This window comes from Lissotriton vulgaris, chromosome 5 (assembly GCF_964263255.1).
Source record: "Lissotriton vulgaris chromosome 5, aLisVul1.2, whole genome shotgun sequence".
Classification (NCBI taxonomy): Eukaryota; Metazoa; Chordata; class Amphibia; order Caudata; family Salamandridae; genus Lissotriton; species Lissotriton vulgaris.
Genome location: NC_141693.1, coordinates 190,068,212 through 190,088,618, shown reverse-complemented (window position 1 = coordinate 190,088,618; position 20,407 = coordinate 190,068,212). Strand labels below are relative to the sequence as shown.

At 46.7% G+C, this 20,407-nt stretch overlaps 1 protein-coding gene across 1 annotated transcript in view; it reads left to right on the top strand.

Moving 5' to 3' along the window:
• NELFB (negative elongation factor complex member B) overlaps nt 1-20,407 on the top strand; it is a 253,623-nt gene extending 233,216 nt beyond the window's left edge. Inside the window, exon 13 of the mRNA XM_086921137.1 lies at nt 18,086-20,407. Within this exon, the coding sequence (XP_086777263.1) occupies nt 18,086-18,223 (138 nt within the window). The 3' untranslated portion in view covers nt 18,224-20,407. The remainder of the gene's footprint in view (nt 1-18,085) is intronic.

Sequence of the window (20,407 nt, the reverse complement as noted above, 5' to 3'; positions counted from 1 at the left end):
AACACCTTGGCTGCTAGGGAGATTTTTCTCCTGTGCTGACATTCTATGAATCCTATTGTTCATGACGAGCTCAGCTCGTCATGAGCACAGCTCCAACCGTGCCTCATGACGAGCTGAGCTCGTCATGAGCATCGAAGGGGTTAAAACACTGTTTTAAACAACTACAACATCTACAGGTTAGCCACCGCTTTGGCTAACCTGTAGATGTTGTAGTTGTTTAAAACCGTGTTTTAAGTACTGCTTGGCCTACATTAGCTTGTTGGCATGCATTGATACAAGTATCAATTTACATTACCGCTTTGGGAGTCTACTGCTTTGTAGTCTATGCAAAGCATGTGTATCTAAAGCACACATGCCTCGAACAGATTATGTTACTTACCCAGTAAGCATTTGTTCTCGGCATGTAGAGCTGTAGATTCACATGCACCCACCCCTTGGCACCTATAGTTGTTGCAGTTCTCCATTATAAATTCATATGCATGGACATCTCTATATTACACTTACTCACTCCATTCTCACCCTCTTGCAGGAAAACAATCTAACAATGGAGTTGATGTCCATGCTCACTATCACCGAAAGGAGGAGTCACGTTACCTCGTGACTAGGAAAGACTTTTAAGAAAAACAACTTTCAAACATCCGGACCCAACACTAGTAGGCAGGAGTATGCAAAGCATGTGAATCTCCGGCTCTACTTGCCAAGAACAGGTGCTTACTGGGTAAGTAACATAATCCTTTCCCGACAGAGAAAGACCTATTAGCCAGCAAGGTCACTATTGGATCAGCTAAACTCCGGTTCAGGCAGTGTATGTCTGACATACACTGCTGGATGCTAAACAATCACTTGCAACTTAATGTCAGTAAAACCGGAATTATCCTTTTCGGTAAAGCACAAACCTTGTGGGCAAGTGACTGGTGGCCTCCCAATTTACGCATCTGTGCCCCTCCTAAGTCAGCTGCTCGTAAATTAGGAATGCTGATTGACAACCAACTATCCATGTCTGACCATGTCAACCATGTTGCCAGCCTCTGTTACGGACTAATGCGCAGCCTCCGTAAGTTCTTCAAATGGGTTCCGCTGTCGTCCCGTATTGCTCTCGTGCAAGGACTAATCATCAGCCGTCTGGATTATGGCAATGCCCTTCTGGCCTCCATCAACGAAGAGCACCTAACAAAACGTCAGGTCCTTCAAAACAGGGCGGCCAGACTAATACTAAACTTACCACCTCTATCTTCTTCGGCTCCCAATTTGAGAGCTCTCCATTGGCTCCCCATCAGAAAACAAATAACATTCAATATCAATTGTCTAGTTCACAAAACCCTCAATGGCCACTTCTCTCACTACCTTGTTAATAAACTGAAAAGGTATAACCCTTCCAGAACTCTCCGATCCGCCAATAAACATCTTCTCATCCCTCACAAGATCAGTACCGCCAGGAATGGCGGAAGATCTTTCTCTTGCCTCGCCCCTACCTCTGTGAAACGCTCTCCCTTTTCATGTCCGTACCGAGACTGACCATAGAAAGTTTTGCAAGTTTCTCAAAACCTGGCTGGTCTGAGGCGGTTTCCACCTCAGTCAGCCCCCCCCCCCCCCTCCATGTTTCCTGTGACAGGCTAACGCTGTGAGACCTTCGACTGAAATATGCACTCAATAAAAATCCATACATAACGTAGCTGAGCTGCCGAGCCATTCATTGTGATCAAAGCCAATCACCCTACATCATTAACAATATGTCCAAGGAGAATAATAGTATCCACAAATCAATTTCAACTTCTTTTACTTACGTATCTTTTAAATTATTTAACAAAAATGGTTTTCCAGATTAGAGCGACCTCACAATGATATGTTGATTTTTTGGGTGGAAAAAGACATTAATAATTTAAAAGCACGAGCATTGGCGTCATATTCTTGCAGTTCCTAGTTAGTACAAGAAACCTTGGTTGACTAGTATAATGCTAAGTTTTCGGAACCTGACACGTTGAAATAGTTCATCACACTATTGTGGCACCAGAATTGAAACCCTGCAAAAAGTACATTTTCAGGATGCAATGTGTCTCAAGAATACTTTTTTGTAAAATACTGCAAAAAGGTGTCTGGATAGAATAATGTACTCCCATCACCAATGATAGTGTTTATATTGGAGGATATCAGTGGTGCTGGAACAGTTTTCATAGTGGTGGTGCTGCCATCAATGTAAAATAACGAAAGCCCTAGAGATAGTGAAATATCCATGCATCTCCCATTCAGTAGGAGAGTTGTAAAGGTGTTGTGTGTGTGTCGTCCGGTGGTGCCTTTTCGAGCACACTGGCACACATATATCACTTAAGCATGGTGTGATAGCGCACTGTCATTTACAGACCACTCATTTCCAATTTATTTAGCCATGAAATTTGCAGACATACAGTTTTACTGATAAAACTATAGGGTGCGCAAATGATAAATGTAGGGAGAATTTGTTTAGGTGAATATTTATCATTTGAGAATCACCAGTGAGGGCAACTCTTGAGGCTGCTGTGACTGATGACCTCCTGCATCCTGCTGGGCGAGTACACCAGGTGGCATATACAGGCTCTGCAATGGCATCTGAAGTCCCAGTATTCCCAACATCAAGGGCACCTCTCCAACCTTGTTCCGATTTCGGTGGAGACTTCAAAAGATCTGCAGTGTTGGTTCCTGGACTGCGATTGGGTCAGCAGCAGGGCCCTCAACCCACTCCCCCCATCCCCTCTCCCCTCCCTGATCACAGTGTTGACCAATGCATCGCTTCTGAGTTGGGGCAGCCATCTGGGAGAGGTGTAGTTCAGAGGCCTCTGAGCTCCGGCAGAGACCCTGTTACACATCAACGTTCTAGACATGAGGGCGGTTCTGTTGGTATTGAAATTCTTCCATCATCCATCAAGGAAGGCGGGTACAGGTGATCATAGACAACACCGCCGCCATGTACAGATACAGGGTGGGGTCAAGAACCCTGTGCTAGCAGGCTTTGCACATCTGGAAATGTCTGTACCATTAAGTAATCTTCCTGTTGCTGAACCACCTGGCAGGATCTTTGAATGCCAGGCCAGAAGAGCTCAGCCACTTGTGCCTAGTGGATCACACATGGCAGTTGCATCCAGAGGTGGCACAAGGTCTCTTCGGCGAACGGGGAGAACCTTGGGTCAATTTTCTTACCACCATAATACACGCAACATCAGCACTTCTGACTGTTGCAGTTTCTAAGGCATCTCTCGCTCGTAGGCGCGTTACGCCTAAAGTGGAACTTAGACTCCTTTCAGCAGATCCTGCTTCTGCCCCTGTTCTCCAAAAGATCAGGACAGACCAGGCCCAAGTCCTCTTAATGTCTCCGGATTGTACAACTCTGGTTAACAAGATGGCAGTGTGTTTAAAATATGCTTAAATGTGGCGTAATGCTAAAGCTCTAGTAGTGATTTTGGCAGATATAAAAACGCATTTTCAAATGTTATTACTAGCAGCAGGGTAATGACGCTGCCACTAGGTATACCCTTGCCTTGTGGGATATGCCATATTGAGGGAGGTTCTGAGCATGCCGATCACCCGAGGGACCATTTTGTCAAAGTAGTAACGGACAGGCAATATGCTTCGAGACACATTATCAAGGCAGGCCTCAACACAGGAGATTCTAACCATAGCCCTTAGGAAGCATGCTTTGATCCTCAAAGGAGTAGCCTAATGGCTATGGGGAGGCTGCCTACTCAAACTGCAGGCAATTCGCCTGGCCCTAAAAGCATACTTCGAGCTATGACAATCAGCTTTTTCTTGGGTATGCAAATAGCAAAAAGGGCAAGGCAATCCAGAAGAGGACATTGTCACACTGGATCTTCTTGTGCATCAAAATGGATTGCGCCCTGGCCAAGTAGGAGCTACCTGAGGGAATCCACACTCATTCCCCCATAGTAAGTTTTCAGCTTGTGCTCCTGCTGAAATGTGATCTGCGGCCGTCGAGTAACCAGCAACTACTTTGCCAAGCATTAAATCTTGGATTCAGAAGTGAGGAGAGATGGCCATCTTGCCCATACTGTGCTTCAGGGGAATCTACTAAAAAGATGAATCTGCGGGTGTAAGTTTTCATCAGAAGGAAAAAGGTTTGTAGCATTTGCTGCTGTAGATCAGATGCTATGAGTACTCCTCCCATTTAATGTTTGATGAGGACATTTATAAGTTGTTTTACTTCGAAGAATACTTTGTTGTTGCAATGTTTTGTGACTCCTCACTTAGCAATACACTGCACCTAAACAAAAACTCCAACATATAGATTTTAATGTTTTTTTTTAATCGCCATTGGGTTCGGTGTGAGCTCAAGCTCCGGGACCACAACCATTTTCTCTTCAGCTTCAGTCATCAAGTATCTGCATCAGTCATCAGAAGATTCATTTGAGATTTTCCACTTCAAAACCTAACCGTTTTGGAGCAGATTGTTTGCCTTGCACTCAGGGGGTATGAAAATAACTATCAGTGGAGGGGTATGTAGAATATTCCTTTCCAGTTTTGTCTTACGAGTAACCCTAAATTCCCAAATACCAATCACCATCGTGTCTGCAGCTTTTGTCTTTCTCGAGATCATGTAAAATCTATCCGCCTGCCATGCCAAGCATAAAAAAAAAACACATAAATCTAGTACTGGAGATAATGTCATTGGGGATAATATAGGATGCCGCATTGAGGTCCCACAGGGCAGCCACCCACCTCCAGCTCTGTAGATATCGTGGGAGCAGGATACTAAAGTGAGCGTCAATCAGGCATTCTGCTGGGCCAAGATGAGGAGAGACCTGGAACACTTTCATATGAGGGATCCAAGGTCTAGGCGGAGGCCATTACTCCACAGCCAGCCCCCAGGCCCATGACAAACTAGTTCTAGAGCCACCATTTCACAGATCACACAAGAGGATCGACCCTCAGGTATTCACCTCAAAAGCTGTGCCAAACCGAGGCAGAGCACCTCTCCCTAGAGAATCTGGCATCAAGCCTCAAGACTGATCCCAAAAGGCACTGACCTGTGGGTTAGGTCTGTGGCTACTCACCTGTTCAGCGTTTAGGAGCCTCCACTTACTATGGTTAAACCTCAAACCAAGAGCACTGAGCCTCGACCATAGCCAAAGCCATCTCAATCCATAGGCCCAGACCAGCCACCGTCATAACTACCTCATGATTCCACTCACCTGGACTTATGCTTTTGATTTAAATAAGGTTTCAAGTTACTTTGTTACACTGCACGCTCACAATTATTTTGATGCTATCCTCATCTCTGCTTCTAAGGTCTCAGAACAATGGACGAGGTCTGAGATCAGTGTGCTGGGGTTGGCTTATATGGGTCCAGTGGCATAACTATGCTGCTTCTGGTGCAGCAATGGAGCCAGTGCCACATAGCCGCAAATGAGAGCGATGAAATGGTTCCAGATCTGGGCTGGCTTTCAAGGATATTCAAAAGGAATCTGCAGGTAGAGTATCCACCAGAACAATTGTTTCCAAAGGTTACAAATATTTTCTTCGGGAATTATGCAGGAATACGACTGTAATAAAAATTATGAACATCCATCGGATACCGTCATTTGGAAATGCTTATGGTGATGGCCGTACAAATGTTTGATAATTTATCAAGTTGTAATTTGCATATTGAAATGCTAGATGATTGAATATCCACCAAATCCAGGTACCGAAGAGATAAGTTGTAAAAAGGATAATAGGAATGTTTTCCATCCAATGTATTGTAAGGCAGCATATGACTGCAACATCTCCCTTTCTCAGATCTACCACCTACCTATGTGTTCTTGGGAAAGGGGGAATCGTTGACAGCTAAGGTGGGATTTGAGTCTATCCAAGTGGGACCATAAACAACTCCCATAATGGAACTGACCAACAAATGAGCTAGTAGGAGCAGACTCACACTGCCTTATGCTGGGATTAGGCACAGGACACAACAAGAATAGGCTAAGTGATGCACCTCTCTAATAAAGTGAAAACAATCTTTTTCGTGGATAAGCTGCTCTCTTCTGCTTGTCCTATGCATAGTAGAATTGACAGGGAAACACATTAGATACCACAATGGTCTAAATCTCAGTTTCTTAGAAGCACGTCACATGATTTAGAAGGTCAGTTGTAGGATAATTGAGTTTTAAGTGGCTTTCCCTTACACAAGTGCTGCAGTATTGAGAGTGACGCTTCACACAACTTTCCAAATCTCTAAGGGACTTTTTGTGACAGGGCCTGCGAATAATAGATACTTAGGCCTGTTTTAAGGCACTTTTAGGTGTTAGCAAAAACTCTTTACTTTTTTTGTAAAACTGTATGTTCGAGGCATATGAGCTGCAGAAATCATACTTGTGCATAGATAGCTATCTGGTGTTGGGCTCGGATGCTTGCACCTTGTTGTTGTCTTGGAAGAAGTCTTTGTAGTCACAAGATAGGTGACTCCTCCCTTGGACGATAGTGCACATGGACATCGACTCCATCCTTAGATTGTTTTTTTCCGCCATCGGGTTCAGATGTGACTTGCTGCACTCCCGGTTGGTGTCGTTATCGAACCCACTTTCAACCCGCTATCACCGCTAACCAACGGTATTGTCTTGATCACGTTTTTTCCCGATGCGCACCCTAGATGACAGCTTTGAAAAACTTCGACATAGGCCGTTGGGCCTACCAGCGCCGGCAAAGATGGACGTCGATAGAACGGACTCCCTTTAAGAAATGTCCTCAGTGTGGTGCTAAATTTCCACACTCGGACCTCCATCCTATTTGAAATCTGTGAACCTTGTTTATCCTTCAAGTCCAAGAAAACCATCCGGGATCGTTGAGCTCGACACCACGAGATGTCGCGAGGCACAGGCTCCATTCCGGACATCTTCCATGCAGGCCCCGAAAGCCTTCCGGAACCAGAACAGGAAGAACAGGTTCCAGACTCCGAATTAGACGTCTCAGACGCCGAGGATGACATCACTCCGGCTCAAAGGGACCTGAGTACTGAGACCCCCGCCCTACCCGAGCCCCTAACAAAGGCTCTGGTGACACCGTTGCCTTCGGGCTCAGGTCCACACCATACAAAAACTTTGAGCGCCCCGCCTTCCGACCGGGCGCCGAAGGACAAACAAAAGCCTTCTGGCTCGAGCCAACCATCCGGTCCCGAAAAGCCAACTTCGGCACTGAAGCAGCCAGAGAACACCTCGGCACCAAAGCAGCACAAAAGCTCTCGGCACAAAAAAAGCCAAAAACAGTTTCTAAGAAGAAATCTTCCACGGCAAAGAAAACTGTCGATACCGAAGAACTTTTTCTCCCCGATCCAAAGCAAACCACCATCTTAATCCATCCAAAGACTAGTCACATATTTATAAAACCATCTACAAAGAGGACACCAGAACTTTTACCACAGGCACCAGTTCCTCCAAAGAAATCACATATGGCTACCAATACTTCATCCATCACCTTCACCCCCTCCACCAATTAACCCTAATTTGCTTATTTCACCACCACATTCTCCACAACCACTGGCTAGTGATGATGCACATGGGGATGGGCAAGAAGATGAAGATATTGTGCTATTAGACCCTGATCCTGATGATCCACCACAGGAACCAGACTCATGGCATGTCAATAATAATAAGGTTCCTGATCTAAATAATGATCCGGACTTCTGTCCTTCACAAACCATCTCTGCCAGATGAAAATGTGGGTTTTGACAAATTAATCAATAGGGCTGCAACATACAATAAAGCCGAACTACACCCAGACCCTGTAGAAGACGACTTTCTTCTGGAAACCTTTGACCAGCCACAAAAATCTACTCGCATCTTGCCAATGCTTAAAGGGCTTCTTAAACACGCCCCTGAGGTGTTTAAAGACCCAGTTAGAGCTAGGGTTCTTAACCCCAGGATAGATAAAAAATACAAGGCAGCTCCCTCTTACCCCATATACATCAAAGGTCAGCTACCTTTAGATTCCTTAGTTGTAGCCAATGCACGTAAAAGAGCAAACTCTCAGGGGTCAGGTGACACCACCTCCTGATAAAGAATCTAAATTACTAGACGCGTCAGGCAAACGTATGACATCGCAAGCTTCAAACTCATGGAAAATAGCTAACACACAAGCCTTTCTGGCAACGTACGACAGGGTTCACTATGATAAGCTAGAAACCCTCATCCAACACCTACCAGAAGAATATAAGGACAAAGCCAATGACCTTATATAAGAAGGCAAACTTATTACCAATACATACATTAAATGCGCTCTCGACGCAGCAGACACAGCGTCCCGTGTACTAAATACCAGTGTCTTGCTACGCAGACATGCGTGGCTCAGGGTATCTGGTTTTAAACAAGAGGTATGAAATACCATCCTTAATCTACCTTTTGACCAGGAGCACCTCGTTGGCCCTGCAGTGGATACATCTTTGGAAAAAATAAAAAAGGACACAGAGACTGCCAAGCCTATGGGAGCTTTACAGTTACATCCTAACAGAGGCTCCTTTCGGAGTTCCTTCTATAGGGAAGGCTCCAAAACAAAGACAACAGAACACCCTGTCTCATCCTACAAAAGTCTCAACCAGGGCTCCTTTTCCAGAGGATACAATAGAGGAGGTTATAGGGGGAACAACAACCAGGGCAGAGGCAGGGGTAATCACACCCGCAGCTCCCCTAATACCAAACCGTGACTTCCCCGTGCTTCTCCCCGATCATGCCACTCCTGTCGGGGCACGCCTCTCACAGTTCCTACCTGTCTGGGATTCCATCACAACAGACAAGTGGACTAGACAAATTATCCAGTATGGTTACTGCCTGGAACCTACTGTAACTCCATCCAACTTATCGCCCAAACAACGTCCAATGTCCACAGAACATCTGACGCTTCTCAAGCAGGAGGTTCTCTCACTGCTTCAAAAGCATGCGATAGAACCAGTCCCCATACAGCATCAAAGAACAGGAGTTTACTCCCTGTATTTCCTAATTCCCCAAAAAGGACGGTACTCTAAGACCAATACTGGATCTGAGACCTCTCAATTTCTACATAGTCAGATCATTTTCAAGTGATCACTCTTCAACGAGTCCTTCCATTACTTCAACAACACGACTTCCTTGCCACATTAGATCTCAAGGACGCCTACTACCATATTTCCATACACCTTGTGCACAGAAATATCTAAGGTTCCCAGTGGACGGCAACACTATCAGTTCAAAGTCCTCTCATTCGGGGGGGACTACAGCACCCAGGGTATTCACAAAGCGTCTTGCGGTAGTAGCAGCACACTTGCGAAGGCAGCTTGCGAAGGCAGCACATCCATGTATTTCCATACCTGGACGACTGGCTGATAAAAGCCAAATCATACCACCAGTGTGTTGACCACACTTATCAAACAATCCATCTGCTACACAACTTGGGGTTCACCGTAAACTACACCAAGTCACACCTGCAGCCCTCCTACCTACATCAGTACCTAGGAGCCACAATAGACACTTCCAAAACTATAACATACCCCAATCCAGCCAGGATAGCCAATATGCAAACCCTCATCACCAAATTTCAACCACAACACTCTCTTCCAGCCCGTGTGTTTATGCAGCTCCTAGGAATGATGGCCTCTTGCATTTTCATAGTACCTCACGCAAGACTTCAGATGCGCCCCTTACAAGAATGCTTAGTACGTCAGTGGAACTAGGCTCAAGGTCAACTTACAGATCTGGTGTTGGTGGACAGCCGCCCACATCGCTCTCTGCAGTGGTGGAACACACAAAACCTTTCCAGAGGGCTCCGTTCCTAGAGCCAGTTCCGCAAATAGTGCTAACAGCGGACGCATCACTCACCGGTTGGGGAACCCATCTCCTAAACCACACAATTCAGGGCAAGTGGTCCACCCAACAAAACATGCTCCACATCAATCACCTAGAATTAGGTAGCCCTTCAAAACATGTCTCAGGCCGCCATTGCAGCCTGTATGCAGTTTTTAACTGTCAATTCAACTTAGCAAAATAACCCTTTTGCCAAGCCTACACCTTCCCTTTTAATACATACAAGTCACCCATAAGGTAGGTCCTAAACAGCCCTTTGGGCGGTGTGCATTGTATTTGAAAAGGTGGAGATGTACGTTTAGTTTTACATGACCTGGTAGTAAAAAACTCTAATTTGTCTTTCACTATTGCATGCTCTACCTCTCCCGCAGGATATCATTCGGTTACCTTATTGCAGGTAATAAGTGATAACCTTTGTGTGGGTAGAAAAGTCATGTTTGATCTCTAATGAATTGTAATAGTTAGGTTGTATATTAAGTCACAATTTTGAAAATGCCACTTTTAGAAAGTTGGTATTTTCTTGTTCTAACCATTTGGTACCTGTGTCACATGCCTGGGTGTAGTGGGCATTTTTTGTATTCATCTCAGACTTGTGCTGCTAGTATTGGCAGGATGAGCCATCGTGCCAAGATGGGAGGGGCAGAGATGTTCCCTGTCCAGCTTTCATTTCAATGGACCTGCCTCAGCACCCTGTAGAGGTTTCTACCACTTCAAAGGCTGGAACCAGGTATAAATATTGGACCCGCAGAACAACTCTTCAGTTCACTCCTAGAGCTGCGAAGGACCCCTAGAACGACTGCCTTATACCTCAGAAGTGCTGCAACCAGAGGACTGCTCTGCTGATTGAGGCCTGCTTTACTGCGGATTCCAGGACTACCAGAGTGACTCCAAGTGCTAGATGTCTGGCCTTCTGTTCCGAGCTGGAGGGACACAAAAGGCTCCAACAACTTGAACCCTGCTCCTGGACCCTGCTTGATATCAGCCCTACCCTCCAAGTAGTACCCGCCCAGTCCTAGACCCTTGGAAGTAGTGCTAAAGATGGCCAAACTTGTAACAGAAGATTTTCCACTAAATAGGCCTGAGTATTAACAGGAGACCGGAGCAGACCTGCTCGCTGATCTGCCCAAAGTGCATCTCTCATCAGCCTGACTTCGCAATAGCTCTGCAACGTTTTTCTCTGTAGGATCAAATCCTGTTCAACAGCTTCTCTTCGGGAGGGGTTTGGCCTCATGGAGCCCTAGTCATCTCCATCCTGCAGCTTTGTCCAGCTGAAAATTCTTAATTTCCCAAAAAAGTAGCAAAGTCCAAACATAGAAATCTTAACTTCAGCTTCGTCCAGCAGCTCCCCAACAATGACACCTCCTCCTTGGACACCGCTGGCTGCCTTGTCCTGCTGAACTTTGCCTTAGACATTTTTTCTTCAAAAATTCTTTTAAGTCCGAATGTAAGCCTAGACCGGGCCCAATCTATTCCTTGTATCTGAACCATGCTCATCGAATCACGTCTCGTGCAACTAGATGTCCATATTAAGAGCTTTTGATCTTTTAGTTGCTAGATTTCTCTAAAAATTTAAACATTCAGAACTCTGGTTCCACTGATTGGATTTATGTCGTTCTGATGTCAAAATATTTATTACATTTTAATCTGTTCTAAACTGGTGTGACATTTTTTAAGCACAGGGTAAGTAGTGACGTTTTGTGGTTCACCCTCACAGGGATTGTGGTTGTTGCTTGAAAAAGGATCACACTCCCCCTAGACCAAAAAAACCCAACACATTTCTTCCAGTATATTTACTCTAGAAGCTTTCAGTCAGTTCTCTTCATCCATTGGTCTATTTTGTGTCATTTACATTTTTCTGCTGCCCACGTGTTGCATGTTGCAGTGAGGCAGCACACTTCAACCATTGACCAGCTTCACTGTGCGTGACTGCACTCTATTATTTCACATATTGAACCAGCAGCTCCCATGTTTTATCAAATAAAAACATCACTGAATAAGCACTGACCAAGAAGTTACTTACCTTTGGTAACTCATTATCTGGTAGAGACTCTCTAGCTGCAGATTCCTTACACTTGAATATCCCAGGCATCAGGATGGATGGATGAAACTTTTGCTGAGCAATACCCCTTGCGTGCAATGTCGGGTGGCTCCATTCAGCTCCGCGTGATGTCGTTGGTGTCAGTAGCGTCTGTTATGACGTTGTGGTGCCTACATAGGCACCACCCAGGCACGCGGATGTCAGTACTTTTTGTTTTTTCCACTCCAGAAGTGCCCTGAAAGGTGAAAAACCCTAGACCTACAACATCAGTCCGCAAGGCGGGAAGGCATGGGTGGCGCTGTAAGGAATCTGCAGCTAGATAGTCTCTACCAGATGATGTGTTACCGAAGGTAAGTAACTTGTTCATCTGATAGATTTCTAGTTGCAGATTTCTTACCTTTGAATCAGATACCCGAGCCATACCATCCCAGTGGTGTGTTGCGGACTCATGAGCTAGACTAAAAAATCTTGCGGGACAGAGTGGGCAAGGTGCCCCTCCCTGCACACTTGACCTTCAAGGCAGTAATGTTTTGCGAAAGTGTGCAATGATGCCCACGTCGCTGCCTGACAGATGTCTTGAACTGCGACCCCCCCGTGCCAAGGCCATAGTCGCAGCCTTTCCCCAGGTGGAATGGGCCTTAGTCCCTCAGCGGGATGCTTCTTCGCCAAGGCATAACGGAGTTTAATGAAGAAAACAACCCCTCGAGAGATGGTTCTTTTCTGAACTGCCTTTCCCTTCTTTGCTCCTATTTACCACACAAAGAGTTGGTCATCCACCCGGAACTCTTTTGTGTGGTCAAGGTAGAACGACAAAGCTCTTTTTGGGTCCATTCGGTGGAGACGCTCCTCCTACTTAGAGGGTTGTGGGGGAGCAAAGAAGGTGGGCATATTAATGGACTGACGCAGATGGAATGTGGTCACAATCTTTGATAAGAATGATGCCCTGGTGCGAAGCACCAGCTTGTCCGGAAAGGACATGAGATAAGGAGGCGAGCTAGATAACGCATGCAATTTACTCACCCTCCGGGCCGATGTAATTGCTACTAAGAAGGCTGTTTTGATGGTCAACAGCCGGAGGGGACAATTGTGCAAAGGCTTGAAAGGAGCACACATCAGATACGTGAGGACCAAATTAAGGTCCCATTGTGGCATAACAAAGGGTGTAGGTGGAAATAAATGAACCAACACTCACAGAAATCCATTAACAATAGGAGATTTAAAGAGAGATGGCTGTTCTGGCAGCCACAAAAAAAAGAGGAGTAGAAAGAGTCAATAGACCATTCTGAACAGTATAATGCAAATTTCCACCAACAGCAGGCGTATACAAATTTAGTGGAGGGCCGCTTGGCCACCAGAATAAAATTACAGACTACGGGGGCGGGGTCAAAAGCCATAAACTGCCGCCACTCAATCTCCACACATGGAGGCGCAGAGTTGACAGGTTCGAGTGGAGAACCCTCCCCTGCTGCTGCGACAGAAGATCCTCCCGATCGGAGGATCGACACTCATACTCAGAAGCTCTGGATATCAGACTTTCCTTGCCTAGTCCGGCGCCACATGGATGACTTGGGCCCAGGCCCAGTGTTGTACCTGATCTCCTTCAGAACCCTGAGCAGGAGTGGTATGGACGGAAAGGCATACAACAGACCTGAGCTCCGCGAAATGCGTCGCCGAGCGATAGCTGCCTTGGAAACTCCAGCATGCAGTACAGCTGCCATTGCGTGTTCTCTTTGGAGGCGAACACACATAACCAAGGTTTTCCCCTCTGTTGAAAGAGACCCTGCGCCACCTCTGACTGGAGCCGCCATTCGTTATCCTGACCGCATCGACGGCTGAGATCGCCCGCCCTGACGTTCTGAGAACCTGCCAGGTGTTGCACCACCAGGATTATGCCCTGCTGTTCCAGCCATGCCCAGAGATGCAAGGCCTCTTAACAAAGGGTCCACAACCCCACCCTGCCTTGCTTGTTACAGTACCATATAGCGGTGGTGTCCATGAACACCTGCACCAATTTCTCCTTGAAAGAGGGAAGGAATGCTTTCAATGCCAACCAAATCACTCGGAACACCAACAAGTTTATATTCTCATTGTCACATTTGTGAAATCTGGTTGGGGAAGGGAGAGAGGTCTGCCATTGACCCAATCGCGGTTCGTTAACCACTACTGCAAATCCTTTGCAGTTCCTTCCGAGATCTGAAGCATGTCCGTGAGATTTCCCTGATGCTGTGCCCATTGGAACTTCAAGTCCCACAGCAGAACCCGCATACGCCACCTGGCGTGTCTTCCCAACAGGATGAAGGAGGTCATGAGCCCCAACAGCCTCTGAGTCGACCTCAACGAAATCCAGGCTAGAGGCTGAAACATCGGAATCATAACCTGAATATCCTGGACTTGCTGCTCGGGAGGATAAGCCTGAAACTGCACTGTGTCCAGAACAGCTCCTATGAAACCGAGCGTCTCGGAAGGAGTCAGGTGTGACTTCGGCACATTTATAGAGAACCCCAGCGAATGCAGGAGGTCCGCCGTAGTGTGAAGGTGGGGCGAGGACGCCTTCAACAGCCAATCATCTAGGTAGGGAAAGGCTAAAACCCCTAACCTGCGCAGATAAGCTGCAACCACTGCAATCACCTTGGGGAACACCCGAGGGGCACTGGTAAGACCGAAGGGGAGCACGGAAAACTGAAAGTGCTCGTGGCCTACCTTGAACCACAGGTAACGCCTGTGGCCTGGCAGGATTGGAATGTGAAAATATGCATCCTGCAGGTTCAATAGCTCCTTTGGCCTAAAGACCTGTAACTTCCTCTTGGAGCAGCTTCAAATGATCCTCCGCCAGCCATTCCTGATCTGGCGAAATAGGAGGAGGAAAAGAAAGGGAAGGCAAAGAATAGCCCTCCTGGACGATCTGCAAGACCCACTCGTCAGTTGTTCTAGATCTGCAGCGGGAGATTATACCCTCTGGAGTAGTGTGGCCCTGCAGTATCAGCCTAGGAGTGCTTGGAGGCTGCGGCTGCTGGGGGCAGTGTGGTAGACTACTTCTGGCCTCCATTCCGAGGACGGAATGTACAGCGTCCACGGCCACGCACAACTTAGGGCTGACGCGGTTGGAAACCCCTTCTGTTGCAACAAAAGGGTCGAAAGGTAGACTGGCCACGAGGAGTGGTGGAGAGGCCCGAGGATCTGGCCATAGCTTTAGAATCCTAAACCTGACCATGGCCGAATCTGCCTTTTCCCCAAAAAGGCGGGTTGCATCAAAGGGCATGTCCATCAAATTGGCCTGGACACCCGAGAAGCCAGTTGTACGAAGCCAGGCGTGGCGCCTCAAGGCCACCGTCGTTGAAATACACCTGCCCAGCGAATTGGTCGTATCCAAATCACACCATATTGCGAATTTTGCTGCATCTCTCCTGTCCTTCACAGTTTGAGAGAGCACAGCCCGGGCCTCCTCCAGTACGCGTGACAGCACCTGCGCAACCGTCTCCCAAAGAGAGTGGTAGAAACGGCCCAATAAGCATGCAGTATTTACCAACCACAATGTCAGACTGGAGGAAGAAAACATCTCAAATGAGTCCAGTCTCTTGGATTCCCTATCTGGAGGAGCGGAAGAGAATGCACCCTGGGATGTGGAGGCCTGCACCCCCAAACTTTCTGGGGTGGTGTGTTGGCTATGGAACTTTGGGTCACCCAGAGCTGGGCGATGGCAGCGTGCAATCGTCCTATTCGCAGGAGCCCCTGTGCTAGGCTTGGACCATGTTCCTAGAGGGACATCCATAAGTGCCTCATTAAAGGGCCATAGGGGTTAAAAGGTAGAAGTCCCACGTTGAATCACTTTGGTCAGGAGATTAGTCCTGACCTGCACTGAGGGCAACTTCAGTCCAAGGACCACAGCTGTCCTCTTAACCACCATGGCAAAGGATGCCCCCTCCTCCGGAGCCACTGTAGGAGGAGAACACATGCCAATGTCTGGGGATGTACCCAGACCACTGGCTTCCCCAAGTTCCCCATACCAGTCCATAATATTCTCAGAGACATCTTGGTTCTCTACGGGCCCCCCAGACTCCTCCCATTCCGCTCCTGAGCCCAGCACGTCCACAAAGGGCTCAGGCGACAACATAGAACCCCTGGTTCTGTCGGCGTCGGAATAGGCGTCACCCAACGCCGTTCCGGCTCCCTGCCGTTGGGGATGAGGATGGGGTTTGTGCCGACGGGCATCAGTGACGTTGCAGGCACCAACTTCAGTTTCGACGCCAGGGGAGGTCGTGTTGGATCCCTGAGGCCTCACCTGCGTCGTGGCCGAAGCTGGCGGAGTTGAACCCGATGGGGCCCCATCCGACCCCGCGGAGCCTGAGGGCTCACCAACAGGGTCATTCCGCTCAAATACGCAGCGCATGGCCTCGTAAAAATCTTTCATTTGAGCGGGAGTCGCTCCGGATCCCAGAAAGGGAGGGAGGCGCAAAGGTAATTCAGGCTCCGGCTTCACAGAACTGTGCCTAGAGCGTCGGTGCTCCTTACCTCTCTCGATGAGGTACGCCCGTTGAGGTGAAGACAAAGTCTGTTTGGACTTCTTCTTCTGTGCCTCTTCCCCAAGTGTCCAGACGACCTTGAATGGGAGGAAGAGGACTTAGGGCTCCATGAGCCATCCTGCTACCTCTTCTTCGAACGAAACTGTGACCTCCTCAGAGTCTTCCTTAACTGCGTCGACTGCCGGGCCGCGAGAATCTTAATCGCCACTCAAAGTCTTTAAAGCCATCGCCCGACAGTCTGAACACAACTTCGAATCGTGGTCGCGTTCAAGACACCACAGACATACGCAAAGTGCTGCATGGTTTAAAACCTGTCTTCCTACCAGTCATCCATTCCACACAGTCGCTACTAAAAATGATTTCGACAAAAGTCGAGAAAAAGCCTGCCAAAAAGCGGCAGAGGGGTAGATCTTCCCGGATCGGCGCTTAACTAGCGCGGAAAGAAAAGAAGTGACGTCTGCGCGCCTGTGTGGTGCCTATGTAGGCACAGCGACGTCATACCGGCGTCACACTGAGCCGAATGGAGCCACCCGACGTCTGGCGCAATGTATTGCTCAGCAAACGTTTCCGGATCCAGCCTGACACCTGGGAAATTCAAAGGTAAGGAATCTGCAGCTAGAACTCTATCAGAATAATCTTTGTCAATGCTTGTTACACCTGTCATGGATGTAATGTGCCACCTGTAATGGGCTACACTTGTAGGCACAGCGACGTCATACCGGCGTCACACTGAGCCGAATGGAGCCACCCGACGTCTGGCGCAATGTATTGCTCAGCAAACGTTTCCGGATCCAGCCTGACACCTGGGAAATTCAAAGGTAAGGAATCTGCAGCTAGAACTCTATCAGAATAATCTTTGTCAATGCTTGTTACACCTGTCATGGATGTAATGTGCCACCTGTAATGGGCTACACTGTGATGCTCTAAGACTTAACTCACATTGGCCATCTGTTTATTTATAATGCCCCCCCCGCCCAATTTTATTGTATCCTCCTTGAGCCAGGTGCACATGGGCAGGTGGGTGGGTACCTGGTTCTTTTCCGACTGAAAATGAGCTACGTCCATTTGAGGTGTATGTTTCATTATAGTTTATTATGCCTTTACCCACTCTCCGGTTGCTACCACGTGAGTAAATTCTTATTGTCCAGAATGTTGACTATACCACTAACGGTGAGATAATTTACCACAGCACTTCTGCCTGCTCAGTGAAATATTTATGTATTTTCCATTTACATGAATTCCAAAGTGTATACAGTAATGTTCACGTCTACACTTTAACCTCCATGTACGATGCAAATATTTTAATCTGCAAGCAGGTTTGACTGGGGCCAGATCTGCCATACAAGTATAGAATATAATTTTTGGAGTCTTTGTAAATTTCTTCTGTCTTTTCTGCTTCTATGTTTTCATCTCCCTCACCTTCTACTTTCTTGCGCCTTTCCCCTTCTACTTTGTTGCATTATCCTCTCAGGTCTTTTCTCACACTGCACTTCCTCTACTTTTCCTCCTTTGTTTCTCAATTGCAGTTATTTTTGTACAACATTATGACCCATTATGTTTAGCTACATGTTTCTCACCCCTGTGGTTGTCTTCATTGAGAGTTAATTGCCAAGAGTAAGAAGTAGTAACAATAAGCCAATTATGTGCCTCATTTCTTATTAATACCATCACGTTGTTAATTTCTCTTTATTTGGTCTATTGAAGACTTTATAACTTGTTTCCTTCTTGTTTCACAGAGCACTGATGCTGTGAAAGAACTCTATAACCAACTGACTGAGAAACAGCAACAACGCAAGCCCAGTCCAGTGGCACAGACACCTGAGACTCCAGCTATGGATTTACCCCTACATACTGTCCCTGCCCCGGTCATCTGAGACCCATGTACCAGGAATGCACTCTTGAAGCAGCTGCTGTTTTGCTACACGGAGGGGAGCACTGTTTCCTGCCTCTTTGGGTGGTTGGATTTCTTCACCAGTCTTGGATGGGCAGAGCTTCCGTGACAAGTTTTAAACTGCAGCAACTGCCACCCAGTCACCCTTAAGCATGGAAAATGGGCTCCGGCGGATGTAATCCTTTATTTGATGTAGCTGCGCAAAGGCTTATGTCTCCAGTAGTCATGCCAGCTAACCAGACACTATTAAACTTGGAAAATCGGCTCAGACAGTTGCAATCCTTTACTTGGCCTACCTGGGCATCGGCTTCTTTCTCCAGTTTCCTGCCTGGAAAGTAACCTATCTTCACTAGTCCTGTCTGGCCAGCTGCACTGCATAAACTTGGGAAGCACATGCCCCGGCTGGCCTCCGTTTCCAAAGATGGGTGCAATGTTCATGTCGCACATTTTCTCATGAGACCTGCCTGCTCTCTTATTCCTGAGCAACCCTGTCTGTTCCAGAGCTTTATTATTCTCACAACCCTGTGAAGTATCCAAACCCTTCTGCTAGCACCCCTGTCCACAGCACCCCTGTCCCAGCAGCAGCCCTATCATAGCCAGTGAAGGTTTTCTGCATAGCCCTTCATGAACTGTAAATTCCTTTCCCTCCACAAACCCATCAAAGGTGTTGAGCATTTCCCACAAAGAACCACCCCGATAGGGAAAGTACTTTAGCTTGTTTCCTTTCTTGGCTATGAAGTTAATTTACAGAGATTCTTTTGGTATTGAAGGAGGGGAGCTCATAGAGGTATACAGGAGTGTGTAATAGAGCTTTATGTGATTTGTCCTTTGCCCAGAACTACTGTCTGGGCAACGAAGGGCCTCTCAGTGACTCTGCATAGTCTACACACTTTCTTGTTAGGTGTAACCGTTTAACCATCAACTCTACCTGAGTGGTAGCAGTCCTTTTTTCAGGTGTCGGGCTATTATAGCAGTGCAGCTTGATTTTATGGAATAGGGATTGGGATTTTATCCTAACTTCCTTCTCTCCGTACTGGGATCCTTTTAATCAAGAGGAGCTCAACCTGCTTGTGGGCCTTTTTTCCTTCAGCTTTTTTTGCCCGAGGCACTGCTTCTCAAGGTAATATATCTAAATCTGTAACAAAGCCTCACTCCATCTACCCAGCTTAACCAAAGGTGCGTTTTATAAGCAGTGTGAGCACTTTTTTGCCTTTGACTTCTCAGTCCTAAATTCTGGTGCCCTTTTGAGAGGTCTTGCTTAGTTTGTGGTGCTGTCTTTTCTCAGTAGGATTGCTTATATCCTGCTGTGCATGGGTGCCTTTTTCCTTGCCAGTCTGAGATGGACGCCTCCTTCATCACTTCATCAGCCCCTAATGCTCACAGTCCCCAGGGTAGCATTTAGCGGGTACTTTCAACCAGCAACTATTGCTGTTTACCCGCTCCTTTTTACAGCAATCCGGAATTGGCAAAATAGTCTTCAGCTGCAGTTGGTTTTCTCCCTCTTTTCATAGCAATGTCCTTTTTTTCTGCATATGGATTGTAAAAAAATCAAGTGCTGAGCAGGAACTGTGGAAACGTATACCTTGTGCTGAAAGATACGTTTTTTCCAATAGCCATATTACTCTAATGGCAAGTATCATAATCAGATAATAGATTGCTGCCTGTGATAGATTTAAAAAGCCAGAGACTGCATCAACAAAACAAAGTAGTAACCTGTAACAAGGTTAAATGAATAAATCATAAAGTAATATACATCATTGGCATCGCCCGTTGAGGAACGTGACCATCAAATCACCCATGCCATTTGACAAAACTTAAAAAAGGAGGAAACCTGTATGTATATCACTTTCTAAAGCACAGCAAATACAAGCCAGATACCAGGAGCAAATAACTTTGTCACTTTTTGCCAAGAAAGCCTTAAAGCACCATGTCCACCTGTAATGGAACCAGACACACGTTTGTAAATAGTTGTTTTTTAATGTCTTTCACAGTACAGTTTTTGCAAATGCAGTTTGGCAGTTTGTAGAAACAGAACCCAGATAACACTGGATAGATCCTGATGAATGTTGGATCATGGTTGTGGAGGAGGGTAAATCATTTCTACATGTATTAACATCCATGTGTAGATGTGGGTGCCTTCACAAGAATAAAAGATTATAACTTTTTA